Source organism: Carassius auratus, chromosome 27 (genome assembly GCF_003368295.1).
Source record: "Carassius auratus strain Wakin chromosome 27, ASM336829v1, whole genome shotgun sequence".
Taxonomy (NCBI): domain Eukaryota; kingdom Metazoa; phylum Chordata; class Actinopteri; order Cypriniformes; family Cyprinidae; genus Carassius; species Carassius auratus.
Window position 1 is genome coordinate 29,607,163 of NC_039269.1, and position 23,995 is coordinate 29,631,157.

Here is a 23,995-nt window from a genome sequence, read left to right on the forward strand (position 1 = left end):
TTTAAATCTAGTTTTTGTCCATTTATTTATTTATTTATTCATTCATTCATTTATTTATTTTCGAGTCAAATTTCTTTGGGCACCTACTTATTTCTTACAACTGCCATTTACTCGCAGCATTTAAGCATTTGATTTGATTAGCTTTTTTTTTTAACAGTAACCTTCATTATCTATTAGCGCTAGATTAAATGTGTTGATCTGGTTTTCTGCTGTTGATTATGTCTGTCTTCCTGATGTCTACTTTCACTTTGTTCAGTAATATCCCGGAAGAGCACAGTGAAGAAGGAGTAATGGTACACGGTAAGTCTTACACTTATTTACTGTTGTGTTTCTGAATAGTTTTAAAGATGTTCTTTTTTCGGTATGGGAGAAATCTAATATGTGAAGTCAAGTAATGAAGAAAACGTTGTTTTTCCTAAGCGTTGCTACTGATTAGTCTTTGAATGGAAAGCAGAAATGCCAAATTCAAACTTTCGACTACCGATTTTATTTATTTATTAATTTATTATAGTTTTGTTCTAATGTGTTTCTCTGAACTGCAGTTTGTCTGCGGCTCTTCATTCAGACTCTTGATCGTCGGGAATATGTCAAGTGTTTAGTTCTACTTCCGCCATCCTGCTTCTGGAGCGTCACGTGACATCTGTGTGATTTTGACTTATGTTTGTTTATGCTGCTCTTAGGGAAGTTGTCTTCAGGAATTGAGGAACTATGGCTACAGCAGAGAGTCTGAGTCTTATTAAATCAGCAGATCTGATCAGGAGAGAGCCTCTGGATTATGGAGGGTTTGGGGAAGTGTACCTGTGTTACCACAAAACCCTGGGAAAGGTGGTGCAGAAGACGGTCTACACCGGACCCCCGCGCAACCGGTGAGTGAGGGACACCTGCAGGTGCGGTGCTTAAAAAAAAAAAAATATTCAGAATTATTATAATTTAGTTTGACTTTAAAATTATGGAAATGTTAATATGAAAAATACAGTTTTGGCAAATTATTTTATAGGCTTACTTAAATGCAAAAACATAAAAATGTATTTTGTGATTACTATTATTTAGATTTTTATATTATTGCATTAAGTTTTGGGTTTATTAAGGTTTGTATTTAATTTAAGCTTTAATAAAAAAAAAAAAAAAAAAAAAGAAAGAAAGTAATGCATTGCAATAGAATAACATTAGTTAGTTTTTATGGAAAGTAATTTTAGTTGCTTTTTAAATCTGGCCAGTGCTTGCTTGTTTGTTTTTAATGTAAAAAAAAATAAAAAAAATAATAATAATTATATATATATATATATATATATATATATATATATATATATATATATATATATATATATATATATATATATATATTGTCCTATTTCACCCCGCCACAATATATATATGATTGAGAGTAATGAATGAGTGTATACCGGGTCAGTCGGCCATTTAGCATTTCAATCTCGCAAAGTGCAGTAGGCTACTGTGCACATACGCTTGTTTTGATATTTAGCATACAGAACATAACTCCACGTTTAATCCACGATTTATAAATGTGAATATATAATATATGAACTGTCTGACCAAACAATTAATTATGTAAGAAAATCTTGTGCTTTGTTCATCTGAACAATTTATTTTATTGAATTGCGATTATGCACTCATTTTAATAAAGCCAAATCAGTTTCTTTCACAAGTGAGTACGTTCGTTGACTTAAGACATAACACATAAGACACTCTTTTTCGTGGCGTATTTCGTGTAATATGAATATATATATTAAATGCCCTTTCATGTCAAAAGTCAAATGAATGAAAAATGAAATGAACATAGGCTACTGATAAAAAAAAAAAAAAAACCTGTATAGCCTGATTGCACTGTAAGTCACTTTGGATAAAAGCGTCTGCTACAGTAAATGCAGAAATGTAGATGAATGAGCCTCAGGCTGAAGGAAGTGTAAATCCACGTCTGTACAGTAGAGGGCGCCACTCAAACACATCAAATGAAGAATATAATGCAAGAGAAGAGGTTCAACACTATTCAGCAATGACAAAAAAATATCACAAAGGTGCTATTTTTGCTTAGTATGGTTGAATTGGATCATCGAAGGTCACTAGCAACGACATCGGTTAATAAAATAGGATTAATTGTGTTCTTTAACATATCATTGCAGGTTTGTATAATATTCCAAGTTTGCATTTGACTGTTTTTAATGATTTTGAGGAACTCTGAATGTGTTTTTGAGTAAACAGATGCTCATATTGAGTCTAGATCTACAGTGAGATCATGTTCACACACAACACTGCACTGACTCCGGATCTCTGTCACCATGGCAACACCAGAGCTGTCAATCAACACATAGACACACAGTAACTGGAGTTAGTGATCTGAAAAAGTAACTCAGATGTTTCCTTCTAAATTAAAAAGTAATGCATTACTTTACTTGTCACTTGAAAAGATAATCTGATTACGCAGCTCTCGCTGTGTGTGATGCGTCACCAGCACTGCTTCACATGTAGTGTGTGTGTGTGTGTGTGTGTGTGTGTGTGTGTGTCAGGCGTCAGAAGCAGTCTCTCCTGGACGAAGGCAGTCTGATGAGCAGGTTAAGTCATCAGAGAGTGGTCAAGCTGCTGGGGGTGATTCTGGAGGACGGAGACTATTCTTTAGTCATGGAGCTGATTCCTAGAGGAAACCTGCTCACCATGCTGGAGACGGTAACACATGAAGCTTGTTAACACATGAAGTGTCACCTGGTGTCCAGAAACACACTGAAGGCACCTAAACAGCACTAGCCCTCGTGCATCAGTTCAAAACCAGTCGAAATAGTCCATGTCATAAAAATATAGTATTTTCATGTTTTTTGGCTTTCACTGACATAGATTAAAGTTTTTTTTACCAACATCAGTGCTGATCCTAAAAAATGTGTTTATTGTCGGGATTTTAACCATTTAAATGTCAGTTTGTTTACATAAAATCACTGTTCTTGTTTTTTTGTGTGTGAAAAAAGAATAAAAAATAGCAACAGCATTCATTCTGATGCAGTGTCAGATTATATAAAAAGCACACACATTTCTCAGTACACTCATTTATATAATGAAAAGAGTACATTTATATTTAAAAACAGTATAAATGTTGAACCCTTGGCAATGAAGGCATGTTGTTATGCTCAATGGCATGGGGATGAAATAGTGCAAGGTTTTTGTCCTTAAAGGAACACTCCGACTTTTTGGGACTTTAGCTTACTCACAGTATCCCCCAGAGTTAGATAAGTCCATACATACCTTTTTCATTTCTGTGCGTTCTGTAAGTGTTATTTGACGCACCCACCGCTAGCCTAGCTTAGCACAAAGACTGGATGTAAATGGATAATGGTAGCATAGTAATCCCAATAAGTGCAAAAAACATTTTCCTTTTTACATGTTGTGATCTTTATAGTCACAGCGTGTACAAATAACAAGGGTACAAGAGACAGAGGCCATTTTTAATCGTATAAGTACTGGGAACTATATTCTCACTAGGCGTAGGAGCACAGCTAACGTTACTTGGGCGGAGTGGCTACTTGGGCGGAGTAATACAGAAAAATAAGGGACGCCTGGGGGGGGCGGGTACACCCCTTGGGGCCACGATGTCCACAGCTCCGATAACGTGACAGTGGTGCTAAATCACAACTTAAAACATGTTTTCATAAAAATATTATTTGCTAATGAACTTGGCGTGGTGGTGGTGGCGGTGGCGTGAACACAGATTTAGGATAAAATATTTGTTATTGTCTGCAGACAGTAACACCATCCAAACTGTAATTCTACAGTAGCCTTTTGAACAATGCAATCATTTAAATTAGTTAAGTTGTTTATTTGCTTCACATAGGCACTGTATTTGTATATTAAATATATCTATCTTATCTCTTATTAAAATAATGCTTATGTGTCTGACTGTAGCCTACAAATCGCTAACACTTTAAAATAAGGTTCATTAGTTAACTACATTAATTAACATTAACTAATAATGATCTGCACTTATACAGCAATTGTTCATCTTTGTTCATGTTAATTATAATACTTTAAAATCTTGCTAATATTAGTTAATGCACTGAAATAACATGAACAAACAATGAACAGCTTTATTTCTATTAACTAACATTAACAAAGATGAATAAATACTGTAGCAAATTTATTTCTTACTCATTGTTAGTTAATACACTAATGTTTAATAAATGAACCGTATTGTAAATTGTATAAATGTTGTTCTCCCGAGGCATACTGTCGCACATCTGACAAGCCAGCGTGCGCAACAGAGATCACTCGCCGACAAATTGTGCTCGATACTCATTTCCGGTGACACTTTCCAGCCAAATATTTGATTCTTCCCACTTTCGTCGGTAGTTTTGCATCCGCGGGGGGTTATCTGGAGCAGCCTCCACTATTCTTTCAAATCAACTCTCTGCCAAGAGACCCGCCCTCCTCTGACTCTGATTGGCCGTTAACCTGAAACAAACCAATCAATCCAGCGATGGCAGCGAGTATTACCCAATCAGGGGCAGAATAGAGCGAGTCATCACAGAATGCCGGTGGGATGATCTGCATGAGATGCTGCATTGAAGACAACTCCGACGCGCTATTTTATTCTCAAATACGGGACGATTCCGTGTTTTAAGGGACGGGTGGCAACCCTAATGCTACCATTATCCATTTACATCCAGTCTTTGTGCTAAGCTAGGCTAGCGGTGGGTGCGTCAAATAACACTTACAGAACGCACATAAATGAAAAAGGTATGTATGGACTCATCTAACTCTGGGGGATACTGTGAGTAAGCTAAAGTCCCAAAAAGTTGGAGTGTTCCTTTAAGGTGACTATTTTTGTACCTAGTGTAAATATATATTTATGGAATAGGAACATTTCAATACAAATACACATTTCTTGACAAAATTGATCCAAGATCTTGACAAATAAAAACACCCACTTTCGCATGTTATACAAATATAGTTTTCTTCATTCTCCGATTTGCGTAATTTCTTTAGTGAATTGACAGATCCACAGACAAATAAACCCCTCGTCACTTTGGTCACATCTTCATGTTTTCCTGGTATCCGCTGATCCAGGTGCCTGTCCCAGTGTCTGTGAAAGGAAGGATCATTCTGGAGATCCTGGAGGGAATGATTTATCTCACGGGGAACCAAGTCATCCACAAAGACCTCAAACCAGAGAACATCCTGCTGGACAAGAACTTCCACATTAAAGTATGAAACATCTCTCTAAATATTGACATTACTGAAATTAGTTACCCATGGACCAGACTATGGTCTTTTCACAGGGACAGTACCTTTTCAAAAGAGACTGAAATGTACCATTATAGAAGAAGGTTTGAGGTGAAGGGTGTTGATGCTTCAGATCGCAGATCTGGGTCTGTCCACGTCTCCGGTGTGGAGCAAGCTGACGAAAGAGGAGTCTCGCAGACAGAGTAGTCTGGGCAGGAGGACGAGTGCTAGCGCCGCAGGGACGCTGTGCTACATGGCTCCTGAGCACCTGAAGAGCATCAAAACACGCTTCAGCGAGAAATCTGACGTCTACAGCTTCGCCATCGTGGTGTGGGTCATCCTCAGCGGCCACAAGCCCTACGAGAGTGAGTCTCGTCTCACTAACACCATTAACTACCTACGGTCTGATCTTACAGACACACTTATACACTAATAACACAAGCACTGTTCATATCCCTCGTGTGCTGTACGAAGAGTTCCTTCACAAGAACAGATAACTCCGCTTTTAACCATGTTCAAAAGTCATGTTTCTTCTTTGTGCATTCCAGTAAATCTCAATCAAACTGCAGTCGGTCTAGTTTCAGTAGGTTACAAATACAGCTAACTAACGCAATAAAACACAGTAAAAACATAATAATAAATATGATTTTTTTGCAAATAAATTCTTGCTTATTCTGTTATATATAGCTTTTGTAATGAACATTTTGTAATGTAATGAAAATAATAAAATAATAATAATATACATATAAAATAATAAACAAATATATAATTTTAATTATTATTATTTAATGTTATAAATAATATTAGATATATAAAAAAATATTGAATATGATTTAATTTTTATATAAAAAACAAATTTGTATTATTCCTGTCAGTTTAAACAGCACAGTTTTTCTTTTTCAAAGATTAACATTTTTATAAAGCCCCACAATTCTATTTTGATCATCATGATGATTTCTACTTCTTTTGATTTATTAAGCTTAATTGTCTGTGATATTTGCCTGATGGTTATTAATCCTGTGAACATTGTAATTCGGCATCTGTCTGATTCTGTGTTTATGGTTGTGGTTGCCAGATACCAAGAGATTAAAACCCCCAGGTATTTTGTTTTTCTTTTTAAATTTAAATCTGCCCATTGGTTTACTTAAAGGAAATTAAAGTCCTGCCATCATTTACTCACGTCGTCCCAAACCTGTCTGAGCTTCTGTCTTTTATATTATATGAAGGAATTTCCCGTATTGACTTTTCACAGGTTTATACATTTTTTAAATTTTCGCTGAAATAGCTGAATTTGTTGCTAGGTGCCTTTGGAAGGAAAAGTTGCTCCTTTGTCCGCATAAACATTATATCAGACATTTATCAATTATATCACCGTGATTATCGTGTTATCTCTTAGCCCTAATTGCATGCAGATGCTCTTTAATATTTGACCCCATTTCATATCTGCAGAGTATCAAACTCAAGTGCATGGTGTAGTACTCAGAAAGAGAGCATGAAATGTGTTTTATCTTCAGATGCCAGTTGTGAAGAGCAGATCTGTCACTGTGTGTGTCAGGGCGATCGTCCCGATGAAGACCTGATCTCTTCAGACACTCCTCAAGACCTCATCCAGCTCATGAAGACCTGCTGGAAGGAAGAACCTTGTCACCGGCCCACATTTAAAGGTAGAAACCCTCAGGGTTCACAACGAATGTGTGTCACAGCTTCCAGTGGGAACACATCTTCCTGATTTAGTTTGATTAGGAACAGAACCGGATGCAGCTGAAATACTTTTACTGGACTGATACTGTCTATGGGACTAACACTGATGCATGATTTAGTTTATTTATTTATCAGGTTTGGTATATTAGTAACAAATCATGAAAGGCACAGAATTATTGCTCTTGGTGTAAAGGGCCTTAACTTCATTTGCTTCTCTCATCTGACTATTGATTTTAGGCCTGGATTACTTTCTCATTGGATTCAACTTTGTATCTATTTTTGTTTGATTATTTGTTTTTCATTTTTTTACAGATAGCTTTGAATCGCTTTTACCTTTTTACGAGGAGAAGCTGGCAGCAAATGTAAAAGTGGATTTGGAGAGTCTGACGGTGAGAGGTTTTATTCTTTCTCCGGTGAATCTGAAAGTGTTCGGATGTCCAAAGATTGATTCACTGATTCTTTTACCCATCATTCTTCATTTCACATCTAATATATCGCTGCTTTTATCTGATTACATTAATCACCTTTAACTGATTACTGTGCATGACACAAGAGGTTGTCACTATTTGTTATTTAAAATATAATACAGATATTTGAATAGTCTACTATTATATTCCGTGCTGTGTAATATTTGTTTACAATCCTTACTGTGAATCAAGCATTTATGATTTCATTGCATGATTTTCTAGTTCAGTTTGAATATATAATTTTAAAGTGTGTGTATTAAACACTTACACTGCATCTGACATGAGCAAAACAAAGCATCATTCTTGATAAATTTTCATAATCATGATGTCTCATAAAGTAATAGTTCACCCAAAAATGAAAGTGTGTCATCATTTCCTCACCCTGAGTGATTTCTGATTATGAAGTGTCAGGATCACTTTATATGATGATCAGAATTGAAGCTTTATTCACATTAACAGCACACCACTGAGTGATACACACACAGACCTCATCAGTTTCTCATTTTGGGACTAATTTATTTCATTGCATTGTTCTCTTTTGCACAGAGATTGTATGAGGGTCCAGAGGAGATGCTAGAAAAGCTGAAGTCCATCACTCCTGAAGGTCCGCTGATTTCTTCAGTCCTGCTGTGCATTTGATGTGTTATTTACACCAGGGCTCAGCAACCATTTAACATAATTTAATATGAATTATTATTTTTAAGGCACGTTAGTCAAATTGGCTTTATTACACCTTTATATCTTAATAGAGATTGCTAAACTCCAGTTTACGTGTTTTCTGATGTTTTCAGCTCAGCTTTCAGGCAACACTGAGAGATTGAGTGCAAATGGTTGCCAGATTGGGAATATTAAGTAAATTACTGGGTAGAAAATGTATCCATTAAAAAAAAACTCTGATAGGAGGATTTAAACTCTTGACATCTGGCAACCGGAGACATGAAAGCGTATTGATGCAATACAACGCAAATACCACATTAAAATGTTGTCCGAATAAATAAGCAATGGGTAAATATCGCAGAGGATGGTGCTTAATAAATCAAGAGAAGCATTTTCAAATCGTGATTTGTGAACAATTTGTCGTGCAGTCCAACTAAAAGTTTTTTTAATATTTTTTTTTATAAAAATATAATAAATTACATATAATATTACAGTTATGTTAAGAACTGTGGAAATGCATCATCACAGTCTGTGAAAAAGGTCAATTTCTGAACGCAATAATAACATTTGGCTTACACTAATCATATATATATATATATATTTGGAGACAGCATTCTTAATGTTCATGTATCGTTCTTATAACTTTAATAATATCTATGGCATGTTCTCATGACGATAAGAGGAAACATTCTTAGAATATTATTAGTACTTGATGAAGATTCTAAAAAAATCTTTTTTGTAACTTTTAACGTTCTAATAACCACTGGACATTTTAACATTCTTAGAATATTAAATTTAACGGTTCAAATAATGTTTTTTTTTGTTGTTGTTGTTTTTTTTGGGGGGGGGGGGGGTGAAGGTAGTAAAACATTCTAATAAATGTATCAGTTAAATAACATTCTAATCACAGTGAGAAATCAGAAAGTTTTCCTAACCTAGATTTAATACCTGAGATCAGATGCTTGTAAATGCAGCGCTGACTGTTGTGTTCTTGTGTGTGCAGACGCTCCGCTGTGTTCCAGAGACTCTCCAGGGCCCTTGAGCTCAGACATCGGTCCGGTGGAGGCTGGCATTGAAGACCTCAGCTTCAGGACCGCTGAAGAGTCTCTTCCGGACGCCAGCGTTTATAAAATGCTCGCGCAGCTGCCGGCCAGCAGCAGGACGGCCGGAGAACCTGCTTCTGTCAAGTCTTGGACTAAACCCTCTACTAACCCAAACCCAGACAGAGCAGAGGACCTCCATCGGAGGCCTGCAAGCTCTTTTGATGGATTGCACAGGCCAGAGTTGACGAGTCATCTCTCCATGCCAAACTCTGACTACAACTGGCTCCAGCATCCTCATCATCCGCCGTACACTCGCATCAAGTCCTGTCCAGATACTGCATCACCTGACTCGGGTACAGTTAACAATTCACAACTAGCAAGTCATTTCCGCAGTGCTTTATACTATTCAGATTGTGCCAAAGCAGCTCTAAAAGAATAGTGAATAGGAAGGGCTGCAAAATCAATCATACTTTAACCGTGATCACAATTTCTCGATTTATTACGCATAGTCATTTGTTATATTTGCGTGCTGGTGAACCATTTCATGTAGTTTGGCATTTGCATTATCTTGCATTGGTAATAGTACTCTATAAGCTTTTATGGTTGCAGTGGTTGCCAGATTTCATTTATAAATCCCCCAATAAGAGCTGTTTTCATTAGGAATGCACCAAATATTTGGCAACTGAAATTTTTCAGCACAAAATAACAAAAAAAAGCTCTTTTGGTGTTTGGCGGAATAAGCAAAAAGACCAAATAAATTTAACCTAACAATGATAAAATATAGTCAATTTGATGTGTAAAAAACATCTTATTCATTTTTATTTAAATTGTGCTTTGTTGATATAATGTCTACTAGAAGGTTAAAAAAAAATTTTCACTAAGTCTAAAGTGGTCTAAATGTATTTATGCTGTCTGTGGGAGGTGTAGGATCATAAAATGTTAGTCCAATCATATTTCTCGGTCCAAACATTATGATAGGCTGTTGTAAATGCCTGTCAACGTATGTATCTGAATACCTCAGTGCACGTCAGAAACGTCATCAGCGTGTTCATTACACTATTGTAGATCGAGCGAGAATAGAAGGCCTTATTATTATATTATTATGTGCTTTGTGTTGTTTTCTCTATCTGTCTTATCTTATCTATCTATACAGGTGCTGGTCATATAATTAGTTTATTTCACTAATTCCATTAAAAAAGTGAAACTTCTATATTATATTCATGCATTACACACAGACTGATATATTTCAAATGTTTATTTCTTTTAATTTTGATGATTATAACTGACAACTAAGAAAAATCCCAAATTCAGTATCTCTGAAAATTAGAATATTGTGAAAAGGTTCAATATTGAAGACAGCTGGTGCCACACTGTAATCAGCTCATTAACTCATCAAAACACCTGCAAAGCCTTTAAATGGTCTCTCAGTCTAGTTCTGTAGGACACACAATCATGGGGAAGACTGCTGACCTGACAGTTGTCCAAAAGATGAACATTGACACCTTGCACAAGGAGGGCAAGACAAAACAGGTAATTGAAAAAGAGGCTGGCTGTTCACAGAGCTCTGTGTCCAAGCACATTAATAGAGAGGAGAAGGGGAGGAAAAGATGTGGTAGAAAAAAGTGTACAAGCAATAGAGATAACCCTGGAGAGGATTGTGATACAAAAACCCATTCAAAAATGTGGGGGAGATTCACAAAGAGTGGACTACAGCTGGAGCCAGTGCTTCAAGAACCACTACACACAGACGTCTGCAAGACATGGGTTTCAGCTTCACATTCCTTGTGTCAAGACACTCTTGAACAACAGACAGCGTCAGAAGCGTCTCGCTTCTAAAAGGACTGGACTGCTGCTGAGTGCTCCACAGTTATGTTCTCTGATGAAAGTAAATTTAGCATTTCCTTTGTAAATCAGGGTCCCAGAGTCTGGAGGAAGAGAGGACAGGCACACAATCCACGTTGCTTGAGGTCCAGTGTAAAGTTTCCACAGTCAGGGATGGTTTGGGGTGTCATGTCATCTGCTGGTGTTGGTCCACTGTGTTTTCTGAGGTCAAAGGTCAACACAGCCGTATACCAGGAACTTTTAGAGCATTTCATGCTTCCTGCTGCTGACCAACTTTATGGAGATGCAGATTTCATTCTCCAACAGGACTCTGCACCTGCACACAGAGCCAAAGCTTCCAGTACCTGGTTTAAGATCATGGTAGCCCTGTTCTTAACTGGCCAGCAAACTCACCTGACCTTAACCCTATAGAAAATCTGTGGTGTATTGTGAAGAGGAAGATGTGATATGCCAGACCCAAGAATGCAGAAGAGCTGAAGGCCACTATCAGAGTAACCTGGTCTCTCATAACACCTGAGCAGTGCCACAGACTGATCCACTCCATGCCACGCCGCATTGATGCAGTCATTCAGGCAAAAGGAGCCGCAACTAAGTATTGAGTGCTGTACATGCGCATACTTTTCATTTTTAGACTTTTCATTTGGCCAGAATTTCTAAAAATCCTTTCTTTGTATTGGTCTTAAGTAATATACTAATTTTCTGAGATAATGAATTTGGGATTTCCCTTAGTTGTCAGTTATAATCATCAAAATTAAAAGAAATAAACAATTGAAATATATCAGTCTGTGTGTAATGAATGATATAATATAGAAGTTTCACTTTTTTAATGGAATCAGTGAAATAAATCCACTTTTTGATGATATTATAATTATATGACCAGCACCTGCATGTGTGTGTGTGTGTGTGTGTATATATATGCATAATTTACATTTTCTCCTGATTTGGTTTTCCATTAGGGTCTAGGCCTGTGACCATCTCGAATGCCAGTGCCATTCAAATTGGAAATCACAACACGATTAATGTGCAAGGGTCTGATAACAGCTCGTCATCCACCGGACCCATCAACAGAACCAGAAATAATGAGCTTCTGCTGAAGTACGGTAAGACTGTCTCTGTTTCAGTCAGCTGCTATCCAATTAAATAAGCACTAATTTGCATACATGTCCAGAACAAAAATCACTGAATTAAGTTTTTTTTTTTTTGACATATTAAAGGTCTTCATTGAGAAGATTTTGGATTTGTCTTTTTATCACTCCATTAATCAGAAAATACTCTCAACAGCCAGAAAAAAAAATATTTTTTTTTGTTTAATTACATATGCAAATTATTTATTGTTAGTAGTATTATGTACAAATCTTTCACTAAAAACCTTTAGAAAATAGTAATAAACATGTGAGGTTTTTGAGTGTGTATGTGCTGCTGAAGTAGACTGCAGTTACAGATGAAAATAGATAAAGTGCAATGAAAGCAACACCTAAAAGTATATTTTGGAAGTTGTCCTTACTATACCTTGAAACAGTTTATGGAAAGCCAAATAGCCCAAAATCTCATAACTGACCAATGCATTTACTGCCTCGCCTTAATAAAGCCCTCATTTTATACTAGCCCTGCTGAAATGACTGAACTCTCATTGCTTTATTGATTAGATGTGTTTGATTTTCTCTGATTGATTGTGTTGTGTTGGTCAGAGGAGCACAAGGTCACTGAGAGCCACCTGGAGGTCGTGCGTCAGAGCGTGGGTAGAAACTGGAAGCAGGTGGCTCGTAAACTGGGGCTGACAGATATAGACGTGGACACTATCGAGCACGACTACGAGCGCGATGGCTTGGCAGAGAAGGTGCACCAGATGCTGATGTGCTGGAGGATGAAGGAGGGTCTGCTGGCCATCACTGTGGGTAAACTGTGCCGTGCACTGGAGGGCTACATCGAACCCTTTGTCTTCCAGCAGTTGCTGCTGAAGTCTCAAGACGCCGCTGGAGGGCCTTGAAATGCCACTTCTACTTGTATCATACTTACATAACTACATTGGGTAAAGGGACATTTATACAACTATAACAACCTTTACATTACAAAGACGTTCAGTATTTTTGACAGTCTAACTTTCATCACTGTCTCTGGGTGTTGGATGCTACGGCATAATGATTGTGAACAGATCATTGCACAGACATATGTGACCTGAGAGCACAATTCCAGAAATGGGAAATCATTAATTTGCACAAAAACATGAAAATGCAAACTTGGGATGCAAAAATGGGATGGGGTAACTTTAGTTTACTCTCTGTAAACTAAAAAATACATATTTGTGAAACGGGTGAGGTCATGCACATGCGAATCACATATTTGTGACATGACCATCAATTGGCCTGCCATGGGTTTTAGGTCTATTTCGCTGATTTGCATGAGCGGGGATCATGCTGACAACATTTTTCTAAAATGCTAAAGAAAACTCCTTTAAAGTGCCTTTTTTCCTGATCTTGATCAGCTGAATCAGTCTTTATATTTCAGAATCACTTGTCAGATGCTTCCTAAGATGCTTTATGATTTTCTTCTTTAAAATGAAATACTGACATATAAATCAGTGACAGGAGTTTGCATGTTCTTCCAAAGTAAGCTCCGGTCTCCCACAGTCCAGACACATGCAGCTGTGAGAGTCAATGTGCGTTTATACCACTTGAGCCTGAATGCATAGAGTCGTGAAATGGGGAAACCGGCTTATATATCATTCAGAATGAGGTTTAGGGTTATAGAATATAAATCCATTGCCAAATCCAGTGTGTGGATGATTCTTCTGTAGTGAAATAAGATGATTGTAAAGATAGGAACCAACATAAAGTGTCTTTTATGGTGTTGGGCCACCAAAGGAGCTTCAGTGCACTTTGGCATTTACTCTAATTTTCTCAAACCAAAGGTTCTTTGTTGATAAAGCTGGATGGATGGCTTTATTGACATATACATGGATGTTTAAAACCTTTCCATTGAACAAAAGGTGCTTTATAGTGAACGTAAGGTTCTTCAGATTATTAAAAAGTTCTTTACAGCAAGAAAATAATGTTTTTCTTAAGAACTGATCAGTGAAGATGTTCTTTGGGGATTCCAGAATGGTTCTTCTGTGGTATCGCCATATTTAAAGCTTTATTTATTTTATATTTCACATTTGGTGCTTTGATGATGATTTTGTTGGAGTGCTGCTGTACCTCTGGTTTCAGATCTGGTGACTGTGATCTGTGTGAATGGGACACAATCCCATAGATAGAAATGTTTCATTGATGCTTCTTCAATCAGCTTTATATTGGTTTGCAGGGAACCAAACCATGATGTTAGGAGAATTATGGTCAATAACAGCAATACTGTAAAAACCATTCTGTAAAATTTATGGTAAAAACCGGCAGCTGTGGTTGCCTGAATTCTACTGTAAAAATTACGGTAACATTTAAATTTTTACGGTTTTAACAAATTTACAGTTAAATACCGTAATTTCATTAACTGATATAATGTCAATATACCAACCTACTGAAGTACAGAAATCTGTATTGTACCTTTGTAATACCATCATGGTGAAACACATTAATTTAACAATATAGTTATTTCAAAGAAAAAACATCAAATTCAAACCAAATTTGAAATGCAAATCAGAGAATTCAGGAAATGTCAGTTTGTTTTTTTTCCCTGTAAATTTTACAGGAACTTACCATTAACCATTTTAAGGTTTTAGGTTTGTACTGTAGCACTCTTAGTTTTTTACCCTTTTTTACAGTGTACCCTTTGGATTCTCTATTAATGTGTCACCTGTTTGTATGTTTTTAATGTCATATCAATCAAATTTTTTTTTTATTAAAGTTACTTTTTACTGTGAGGAAATCATCTTCTCTCATTTGTCCATATATGATATATAATTCAACATAGGAAGTGTCTTTCTTCAGTTTATCTACAGTATATAGCCAGAGGCCAGTAGAGTGTATATAAACTGTGTCTAACACCCTAAATCAGCACTTCATTAAGTTACACCTGTAACCACTGTATTTGGTTTTAAAATGACTGTTAGAACCCAGAATTAAAGTGTTTATATTTTTCTGACAGAACTCACATACCGTGTATATTGCACTTAATTGTGTGTGTGTGTGTGTGTGTGTGTGTGTGTGTGTGTGCAGTGGCGTTTCATTAGTCAAACACAAGTCTAGGGGAACAAGTGAAGAAAATCATTCAAAAAAAAAAGTTCATTAAATTTGCTTTTTTTTTTTTACAAAAATAAACTAAGCTTGCATTGCAGATGACATTATAAATTCAATATATGCATGGAAAGAAATTAAGAATTAGTTCCTGTTTTATTAAATAGCCACATTTATATGGAGCATGTGGCGTGACATGTGAAATGTGGCCAAGAATTAAGAATTATTTATCTTAAGGGAACAAATTACTTCAATAATTTAACAACACATTTGCATGTTTATAGTTCTCTGATTTTGATTAATGGTCACATTGACATGCATGTAAAAATGAAATTTAAGACAAATTATAAAATAAATGTGCCTTTTTGCTTGGACAAAATGCATAAATAAATATCATTACGAAACAGAAACAGCAGACGATCTGAACGAGACGCAGATCCACTTTCTGCCACTTTCTGCTTAATGCATTTCCTTGGTTACTGCTGTAAACAAAGCACTTATGAACACCGCAGCGGGTGGAGCTTAATGCGTCTCCTTGGTTACCGCTGTAAACAAAGCACTTATGAACACCGCAGCGGGTAGAGCTTAATGTGTTTCCTTGGTTACTGCAGTAAACAAAGCACTTACGAATACCGCAGCGGGTGGAGCTTAATGCGTTTCCTTGGTTACCGCTGTAAACAAAGCACTTATGAACACAGCAGCGGGTGGAGCTTAATGTGTTTCCTTGGTTACCGCTGTAAACAAAGCACTTATGAACCGCAGCGGGTGGAGCTTAATGTGTTTCCTTGGTTACTGCGGTAAACAAAGCACTTACGAACACCGCAGCGGGTGGAGCTTAATGCGTTTCCTTGGTTACCGCTGTAAACAAAGCACTTATGAACACCGCAGCGGATGGAGCTTAATGTGTTTCCTTGGTTACTGCGGTAAACAAAGCGCTTACGAACACCGCAGCGGGTGGAGCTTTAAAGTGTTTCCTTGGTTACTGCGGTAAACAAAGCACTTACGAACACCGCAGCGGGTGGCGCTTAAAGTGTTTCCTTGGTTACCGTGATAAACAAAGTACTTATGAACACAGCAGCGGGTGGCGCTTAAATTGTTTCCTTGGTTACTGGGGTAAACAAAGCACTTACGAACACCGCAGTGGATGGAGCTTAAAGCGTTTCCTTGGTTACTGCGGTAAACAAAGCAGCACTGCACTTCTGAACTTTAATATGCATTATAGAGAGGCAAGATGAACAGAAAAAAAATACCATCTAAACTTTGTTTAGCATCTCAACCGATTTGAATCGATTTTCAACCGGCTCGCGGTTCATCGTCACATCCCTAGTGACTGGGATAACTGTCTTTGCTTCTGAATGTGTTCACATGTGGTCCTGGTTTGATCAGCGTGACTTCGGACAGTGTCTCTTGACGTGTGTCAGCAGATTACTGGACTGTGTGAAGCTCCGGCCGCAGAGAGGGCAGTGGTAGGGTCTCTCTCCGGTGTGAACGCGCTCGTGTCTCTTCAGCGCTCCCGAGTGACTGAAGCTCCGGCCGCAGTGTGAACACTTGTAGGGTTTCTCTCCGGTGTGAACGCGCTGGTGCATCTTCAGTGCGTTGGCCGTGACGAAGGCATTCCCGCACTCGGAGCAAGTGTGCGCTCTCACGCCGGTGTGGATGTTCTCGTGATCTTTGAAAGTACAGAGGCGTGAGAAACTCTTGCCACAGACAGAGCACAAGAAAGGCTTCTCGTTTGAATGAATGGAGAGATGTGTTTTTAAGTGCGACGCCAAGATGAATTTCTTCCCGCACTGGTCGCAGGTGAAAGGCCTCTCGCCTGAGTGATAGCGCAGGTGACCTTTGACATCCGTGGCGCGTTTGAAGGACTTCCCGCACTGGAGGCACGTGAACGGCCGGGCTTGACTTGCTTTAGTTCGCTCTTGGCTGATGTTCTGTGATGGACTCAGTGATTTTTCCCCAGCTGTAATCTGATACTGATGATCTGATTCACAGCTCTGCTGCGCTTCATTCTGGTCTCGACCTTCCTCCGTTTTTTTCGATGGGTCTAAAATGAAAAAAAAAAAAAAAATTGGTAAAAAAAAAACTATGGTAGTAAAGCACAGATGTCAGATAACCATTTTGATTGACTTTTTTAATCCTATCAAGCCTACTGTATCATTTTTTTTTTCTTTGCACAATCACCTGTTTTTTTTTTTTTTTTTTTTTTATCAAGTATATTTAGTCATTTTGCAGAGTAAAAGTAAAAGCTAGAAATGTGCTGTTTCTGGTGTCAGATCTTCCCTGATTGTGATCAAGTAAAGGTCAGAATATGGTCAGTAATATCTCCAGATGAACTCTTCCTGGACTGAAGCAGCTCAGCTTTACTTGATTCTCCATCAATCATGTTTTAGAGTCTCAAATCTGATCCTCAGGATCTTTTGAGGACCGTTTGTTTCCAGAAGCTTTACATTCACTGTTCCTCAGCAGAGGAATGATCTTCACAAGCCTCCAGAACATCTCACATCTTCTGAGGAGCCTTGATTTCTTCAGCTCTCAATCACTGTGTTATATGTGCGGATCATTTACATCTCATCTCATTACTGGAGATATAGAGTGATATTTACATCAGTTTATATCAGTATCTGCTCTACTGTTAGAGAGATCTCACTGATTTACAGCACAAGCTGCAGAATTTAATCCTACTTTTTGGTCATAAATATTAGCATATCCTGTCTGTATATATATATATATATGCGTGCGTGCGTGCGTGTGTGTGTGTTGTGTGTGTTTGATGAAGTGTGTATACAAACCTCTTTGTTCCTTGTTTTCATTGTCATTATTGATTTGAGATGGTTCTGGATCATTCATGTCTCCTCTTTAATAAACTCCACCAATACAATATTACGCGATAAAGATCTCAGTTTGTTTCCAAGTTGTCCAAATGGTAGAAATATTCAGCATTTACTGAAGAATTTGTGTGGATTGTGATGACTGTGTGGTTGAAATCTTGAGAAAAACACAAATTACTTCCTTCACACATGCATACATTTGTTTACATTATTGTAATGTGGTGGATATCAATAATCATTCTTTATGTATTTATATTTATATTTTTCCACAATTTTTTTACATTTATATATATATATTTTATCTGTACAGTGAATGGCATACTTTAAAAGACTAGATACAAAAATATCAAATACAATTATGGAGATAAATTGAAAAAAAATAAAAAACGTACAGAACAAAAACAATACTGGTTATAAAACACCCAAATGTGTCTATTAAGCCGTTTTTGCTTAAACTGCCAATCTGTCATTTGGACGTGTTTATGATTGCTCTGTATTCTCTTGATGTAATTGGACATGTGGGTGTGTCTGAACGTCATCTCGCACTTTGTGAGTTTATTTCTATCACATCTGATACAGAAGCAGCATTATCTGTCGCTGACTCTCAGATAAAGCCAGAGCTCTGTTGTTATTCTGCTACTTACGAGGAGCTGCTAGTGCTGCATCACTTTTCTTCATAACTTGCTCCAGTGCAATGCAATGCAATTATAAGAATGTTTATTGCATAAATAAGCAAACTAAAGATCCGCGAAGAAAACCTCGTCCAGAACTCTTGGATAGCCTCGATGACGTCACTGCGGTCATGTGATCAATCATCCGGATCACGTGATCTCAACGCAGTTTTGTCTCGCGTTGTTTCGGTTTTATCGCAACATCGGCTTGCAGAATAACTTAATTTAATCGCCATTCGTCCCTTATTTCTTTCATTCTTTTCAATCTATATTTTACAGCGTTTAGTCATCTTGGTTAATGTGGTTTCAGTTAGTAAAATGGCGAGTGGGTTGCTATGCAGAGGATAAAATATTAATCAAAAACAATATTATTGACATATGTGATTCATCTGTAATAACTAACACATGCATAAAAGCCTATTGTCAAGATACAATAACAAGAATGTGCTTTTCACCTCACCTGTAAGAAATAATGGTTCAAGCCATTTTTTTTTCTTCAGAAAGTAATGTTTAATTCTCAATACATTACTGTTCAACAGCTTAGTTTAACTAAAAGGTTTTGAATAAAATTAACAAATGAGATAAATAGATAGTTATGTCATAAATAATTAATTTGGTAGTTTAGCTCCTCCCAGATATTTGAATTAAAAACATTCATATTTCGTCTTATGTATTTGTCAGTCACACATTAATGAAACCACTATTGATAACACATTTCTGTAATAATATTAATAAAATGAATGTTTAAATACACATTAACCAGGTTTATATATTTAGCACCAATAAATCCAATTTGTTTCAATCTCATACATTTTAACTAACTGTATTGCTTTTTCTAACAATATAAATAGTTCTCAGAATTAAAAGATGTATTGTTTATTTATTTGATAGGGGCAAATATGCATAACATTAAACGAATAGTTCAACCAAAAAATACCATTTGCAGAAAATGTCCTCATCCTTGCATGTAGATGAGTTTCTTTATCAGATTTGTAGAAATGCATCATTCAATCGCTGTCTAATCAATAAATCCTCAGCAGTGAATGGGTGTCATTAGAATGAAACAAATCAATCATTAATCAATCAAGTTTTTTAATGTAATATGCAGAGGTCAAGCACTGTTTACAGTCCAAAACATCTCTAAATAAAACTGGTGGATTTTGATCTGAGAAAAAGCAGGAAATTGACATTTTCACTGAAGGAAGTGTTATTATGGACTCGTATTTGAGTTAAAAACATCTTGATGGATTTGTTTCATATTTTGTCTTCTCCAGATGTTAACTGATGGACTGGAGAGCTGTGGATTACTTGAGTAAGTGACTGAACGAGAGAAGCTCTTTCCACACTGAGGACACATGAACGGTTTCTCTCAAGTGTGAATCCGTATGTGATTCCTAAGGACTTTTTTCTCTGTGAAACTCAGTGCACATTAAGGGAATGTGAACCGTTTCTCTCTGGTGTGAATTCACACATGCATATTAAGGTTTCCTTTGCATGTGAAACTCTTTCCACAGTGATGACATGCAAAGGGTTTTTCTCCGGTGTGAATCTTCATATGAGTGTTCAGGTTTGATTTCTGCATGAACCTCTTTCCACCCTGAGGACATGTGAACAGCTTCTCTCCGGTGTGAGCTCTTCTGTGTCTGGTCAGATGTTGTTCTTGCGTGAAACTCTTTCCACATTTAGGGCAGGTGAGTAAGTTTTATTAGCAGTATACATTAATCAAGAACTTGTTTTAAGGTTGTAAAGAACTAATCTTTGTTTTTTGTTTTTTTACTGTTTTTCACTGAGACCATCCCACATAGCACACAAACATCTCCAAGATGTCTAAAGAGTGATTTGTCTGGAAATGATCTTCTGTGTACAAAGTTCAGGGGCCATATTCACAAAACATTTTACCTTCGCATGAGGAGTTTTCCTGAATAGCAGCAGAAGTTCTTATGTAAGAGTTTCCTTGTAAAACCTGTTAACAAAGCTGCTGAGTAGGGCTGTGTAATTAATTGATATATGGTTTCGATTTCGTTATTTTCTAGTTATTTTATTAAAAGCGTGAAAGAGAACATGCGCTGTTCCTAAGGAGCATTTCTGTGCATGCGATTGGAGACAGAACAGAACATGGAGAAGTAAAGTGAACGTTTAGCTCAAGGTGTGCACCTAAATGGGTCATATGCACGCAAAAACGCGGCACATGGTTATTTTTCCAGTAAACTCTCATCAGTTATGTAGCCTAATAATTTAACGTAAAAGATGAGAATGAAAATACGTGTGTGTAACTAACATTCCTAGATCAGGAAGAAAGTGGCAGGAACCGGCAAACATTTAAACACTTTAACAAAATAAACAATCACAAAATGAAAGTAAAGCAGCAGTCCCGCGCTGACGACTGCCACCCACAAAACACAAAATAAAGTCGTCAATAGTGCTTTTATCCTTCCGGAGCTCCTCCGTGGGACCAGAGACCAGTGAGTGGTGCAGGTGTTGTGCATTAGCATTTACCCCACCAGCCTTGCTCTTTTCCCACGGCTCTCTGCCCCACCCCACTCACCACTCGTCACAGTAAATTGGATCTGTGAGGCTCTTAAAGTGACAACAGCCTAATATTCCTGCTGCCTACTGTGTGCTTAAAGGGTTAGTTCAAATCTAAATTATGTCATTAATAACTCACCCTCATGTCGTTCTAAACCCGTAAGACCACCGTTTATCTTCGGGACACAGTTTAAGATATTTTAGATTTAGTCCGAGAGCTCTCTATCCCTCCATTGAAGCTGTGTGCACGGTATACTGTCCATGTCCAGAAAGGTAAGAAAAACATCATCAAAGTAATCCACGTTACATCAGAGGGTCAGTTAGAATATTTTGAAGCATCGAACATACATTTTGGTCCAAAAATAGCAAAAACTACGACTTTATTCAGCATTGTCTTCTCTTCCGTGTATGTTGTAAGACAGTTCAAAACAAAACAGTTTGTGATATCCGGTTCATGAACGAATCATTCGATGTAACCGGATCTTTTTGAATGAGTTCACCAAATCGAACTGAATAGTTTTAAACGGTTCGCGTCTCCAATACGCATTAATCCACAAATTACTTAAGCTGTTTAATGTGGCTGACACTCCCTCTGAGTTCAAACAAACCAATATCCCGGAGTAATGCATGCACTCAAACAGTACACTGACTGAACTGCTGTGAAGAGAGAACTGAAGATGAACACCGAGCCGAAGTGGGTTACTTGTAACTCTGGTTTCACAGACAAGGCTTAAGACCAGCCCAAGACTAAAATGTAATTCTGAGCTGTTCCAACTAATAGAAAATTGCACTGACTGATCTTTAAAAATACCAGTGCCTTTGTTTTGTTATGTTTTTTTTTTCTAAGGCATGTTAATGAAAATGACTTAAATGTCCTTAATGAAATATGAACTACTATACCTGTCTTAGTCTAAGCCCTGTCTGAGAAACCAGGACATTAGTTCTCAAACCTTTACTAGCACCAACATTAAACAGGACTAAAAATTTTCTTCTAAAATCTTATTCCAGCATAAGTTAATGCAAGTTTGACTAAATTAATTAATAAATAAAAAAAAGAACTCCAAATGAACTTGCTGGGACGTGCTGTCTGTCAGTGTCCCAGAGGCTCTCCATCAGCACTAAACTTCATGTCATGAAGCTGCACTCATCTCTCCACAGTCTGTGTGAACGGAAATGTTCCAAAGAGGCAGGAAAGTCCGAAAAAATTCACGAGGAAAGATATAATAGACATAATTGCAGTCTAAAGTTTATATACACCTTGCAGTATCAGCAGAATGATAATAATTTAAGCAGTTAATCATTAAAAAAATATACAATTACTACTCTGATGAAGCAGTTTATTCTGCAAGGTGTGTGTAAACTTTTGACCACATCTGCATCACCTAAGAGCTGAATTAACATTACTTCAATCATCAGGGCAACATGGTGGTAGAATACTGGGAGATGTTCCTTCAGATTTACCATAAACAGCAGAATTCCTGATCACACCATCTTCACTGACACTGGGCTTAAAAAAATAGATAACATTTTTACAAACATTCATTATTCCTACTTTACAAGCGAATAAAACATAACTCTACCAATTACCAAAAATATATAAATATCCCTTTTTTCTTATATATATATATATATATATATATATATATATATAAATTATAATAATAATCTTGCCTTGCAAGCTTCCCTCACACATCTTCACGAAGGATGCTCCTGTATGTACCACAGCTGCACAGAAAAGTTCTCTTTGGAGAAGCGCCCGAACTCGAGGAAATAATTGGGACACAGGACACAGGTGAACCAGTAGGAGTGAGAGGGATGTCTGTGTCACTTTGGGTGGCAAAGTCACAGTCATTATTAGTCTCTTGTCCAGCACTCTCAGAAATTTCTTGCTAATGCCTCCTGTTTCTGCGGGCAACAGTCCCTTGGTCGGTGTGGATTAGATAGGACCTGGGCTCTTGAGATTTCTCGATAACTTTTCCAGTTTGACATTAACCCTCTGGCCAGGCTGCAGTGTAGGCAGAGGTCGGGTCAAGTGACGTTTGTTGTAGAAGAAACGTTAGGCAGCTTTGGATTGTTGGTCCTTAAACCTTACAGCTTGATGGTCAACTGCAGTCGGCTCAGCTGCTGTGGAAACACAGGAACTGTGGTTCTGATTTCTCGTCCAATCATCAGATGAGCTGGGCTCTGGCCTGTTGTGGTGTTAGTTGTGGCTCTGTAACTCAACAACGCTAGTTGTGGATCCGGTTGTCGAAGGATTCTCTTTGCGATGGCTACAATCCTCTCAGCAGGTCCATTCGCTTGAAGGTAGTGAGGGCTTGACGTCATGTGCTCAAAGTTGTACTCCTCACTGAACAGACGAAACTCTGCTGAAGCGAACTGAGGGCCATTATCTGTAACTAGCTCAAACAGGATCCCCCACCTGGCGAACATGCACTTCAGGCGAGTGATGACTTGATTGCTGCTTGTAGAAGGTAGGTGAGAAATCTCAATGTAGCGTGAGTAATAGTCTGTTGCTACTAAATACTGTTTACCTTCAAGCTCAAATAAATCAGTGGTTATCTTCTGCCAAGCTCCCATTGGCAGTGATGTGGTGATCAGTGGCTCTTTTCTTTGAATTGGTTTATACTTGATGCAAAACTCACATGCTTTTACAAGCTCAGTAATGTCTCTCCCGAGACCTGGCAACCACACTGAAATGTTAGCCCTTTTTCTGTGGTCGGTTTCAAGCACAAACCAGTCCATACCTTGAAAATACCTTCCAAAACGCTCGCATGCCCACACACTGGCGAGGCATTCCTTTTCTATCTGGGAGTACCTATGCTCAGTCTCTGTCAGTGTCCTTGAACAAAAGGCGACTGGTCGGAGTCCGTC

At 37.6% G+C, this 23,995-nt stretch overlaps 2 protein-coding genes across 2 annotated transcripts; one reads left to right on the forward strand and one right to left on the reverse strand.

The window, feature by feature from the left end:
* The first annotated feature begins 454 nt into the window (after window positions 1-454).
* Window positions 455-13,184, forward strand: LOC113046192 (receptor-interacting serine/threonine-protein kinase 1-like). Its single transcript, XM_026207132.1, has 10 exons — window positions 455-866; window positions 2,526-2,682; window positions 5,068-5,205; window positions 5,357-5,588; window positions 6,738-6,887; window positions 7,237-7,313; window positions 7,938-7,995; window positions 9,052-9,444; window positions 11,890-12,033; window positions 12,622-13,184. Exons 1-10 carry the CDS (start codon window positions 709-711, stop codon window positions 12,918-12,920), a joined length of 1,806 nt encoding a protein of 601 aa, XP_026062917.1. The 5' UTR covers window positions 455-708; the 3' UTR covers window positions 12,921-13,184.
* A 3,102-nt stretch (window positions 13,185-16,286) lies between these two features.
* On the reverse strand, window positions 16,287-18,687 carry LOC113046187 (gastrula zinc finger protein XlCGF49.1). Its single transcript, XM_026207125.1, has 2 exons — window positions 18,572-18,687; window positions 16,287-17,143 (listed from the first exon to the last, which is right to left on the reverse strand). The coding sequence occupies exons 1-2, from the start codon at window positions 18,603-18,605 to the stop codon at window positions 16,482-16,484; spliced, it is 696 nt and encodes a 231-aa protein (XP_026062910.1). The 5' UTR covers window positions 18,606-18,687; the 3' UTR covers window positions 16,287-16,481.
* Between the last annotated feature and the right edge of the window lie 5,308 nt (window positions 18,688-23,995).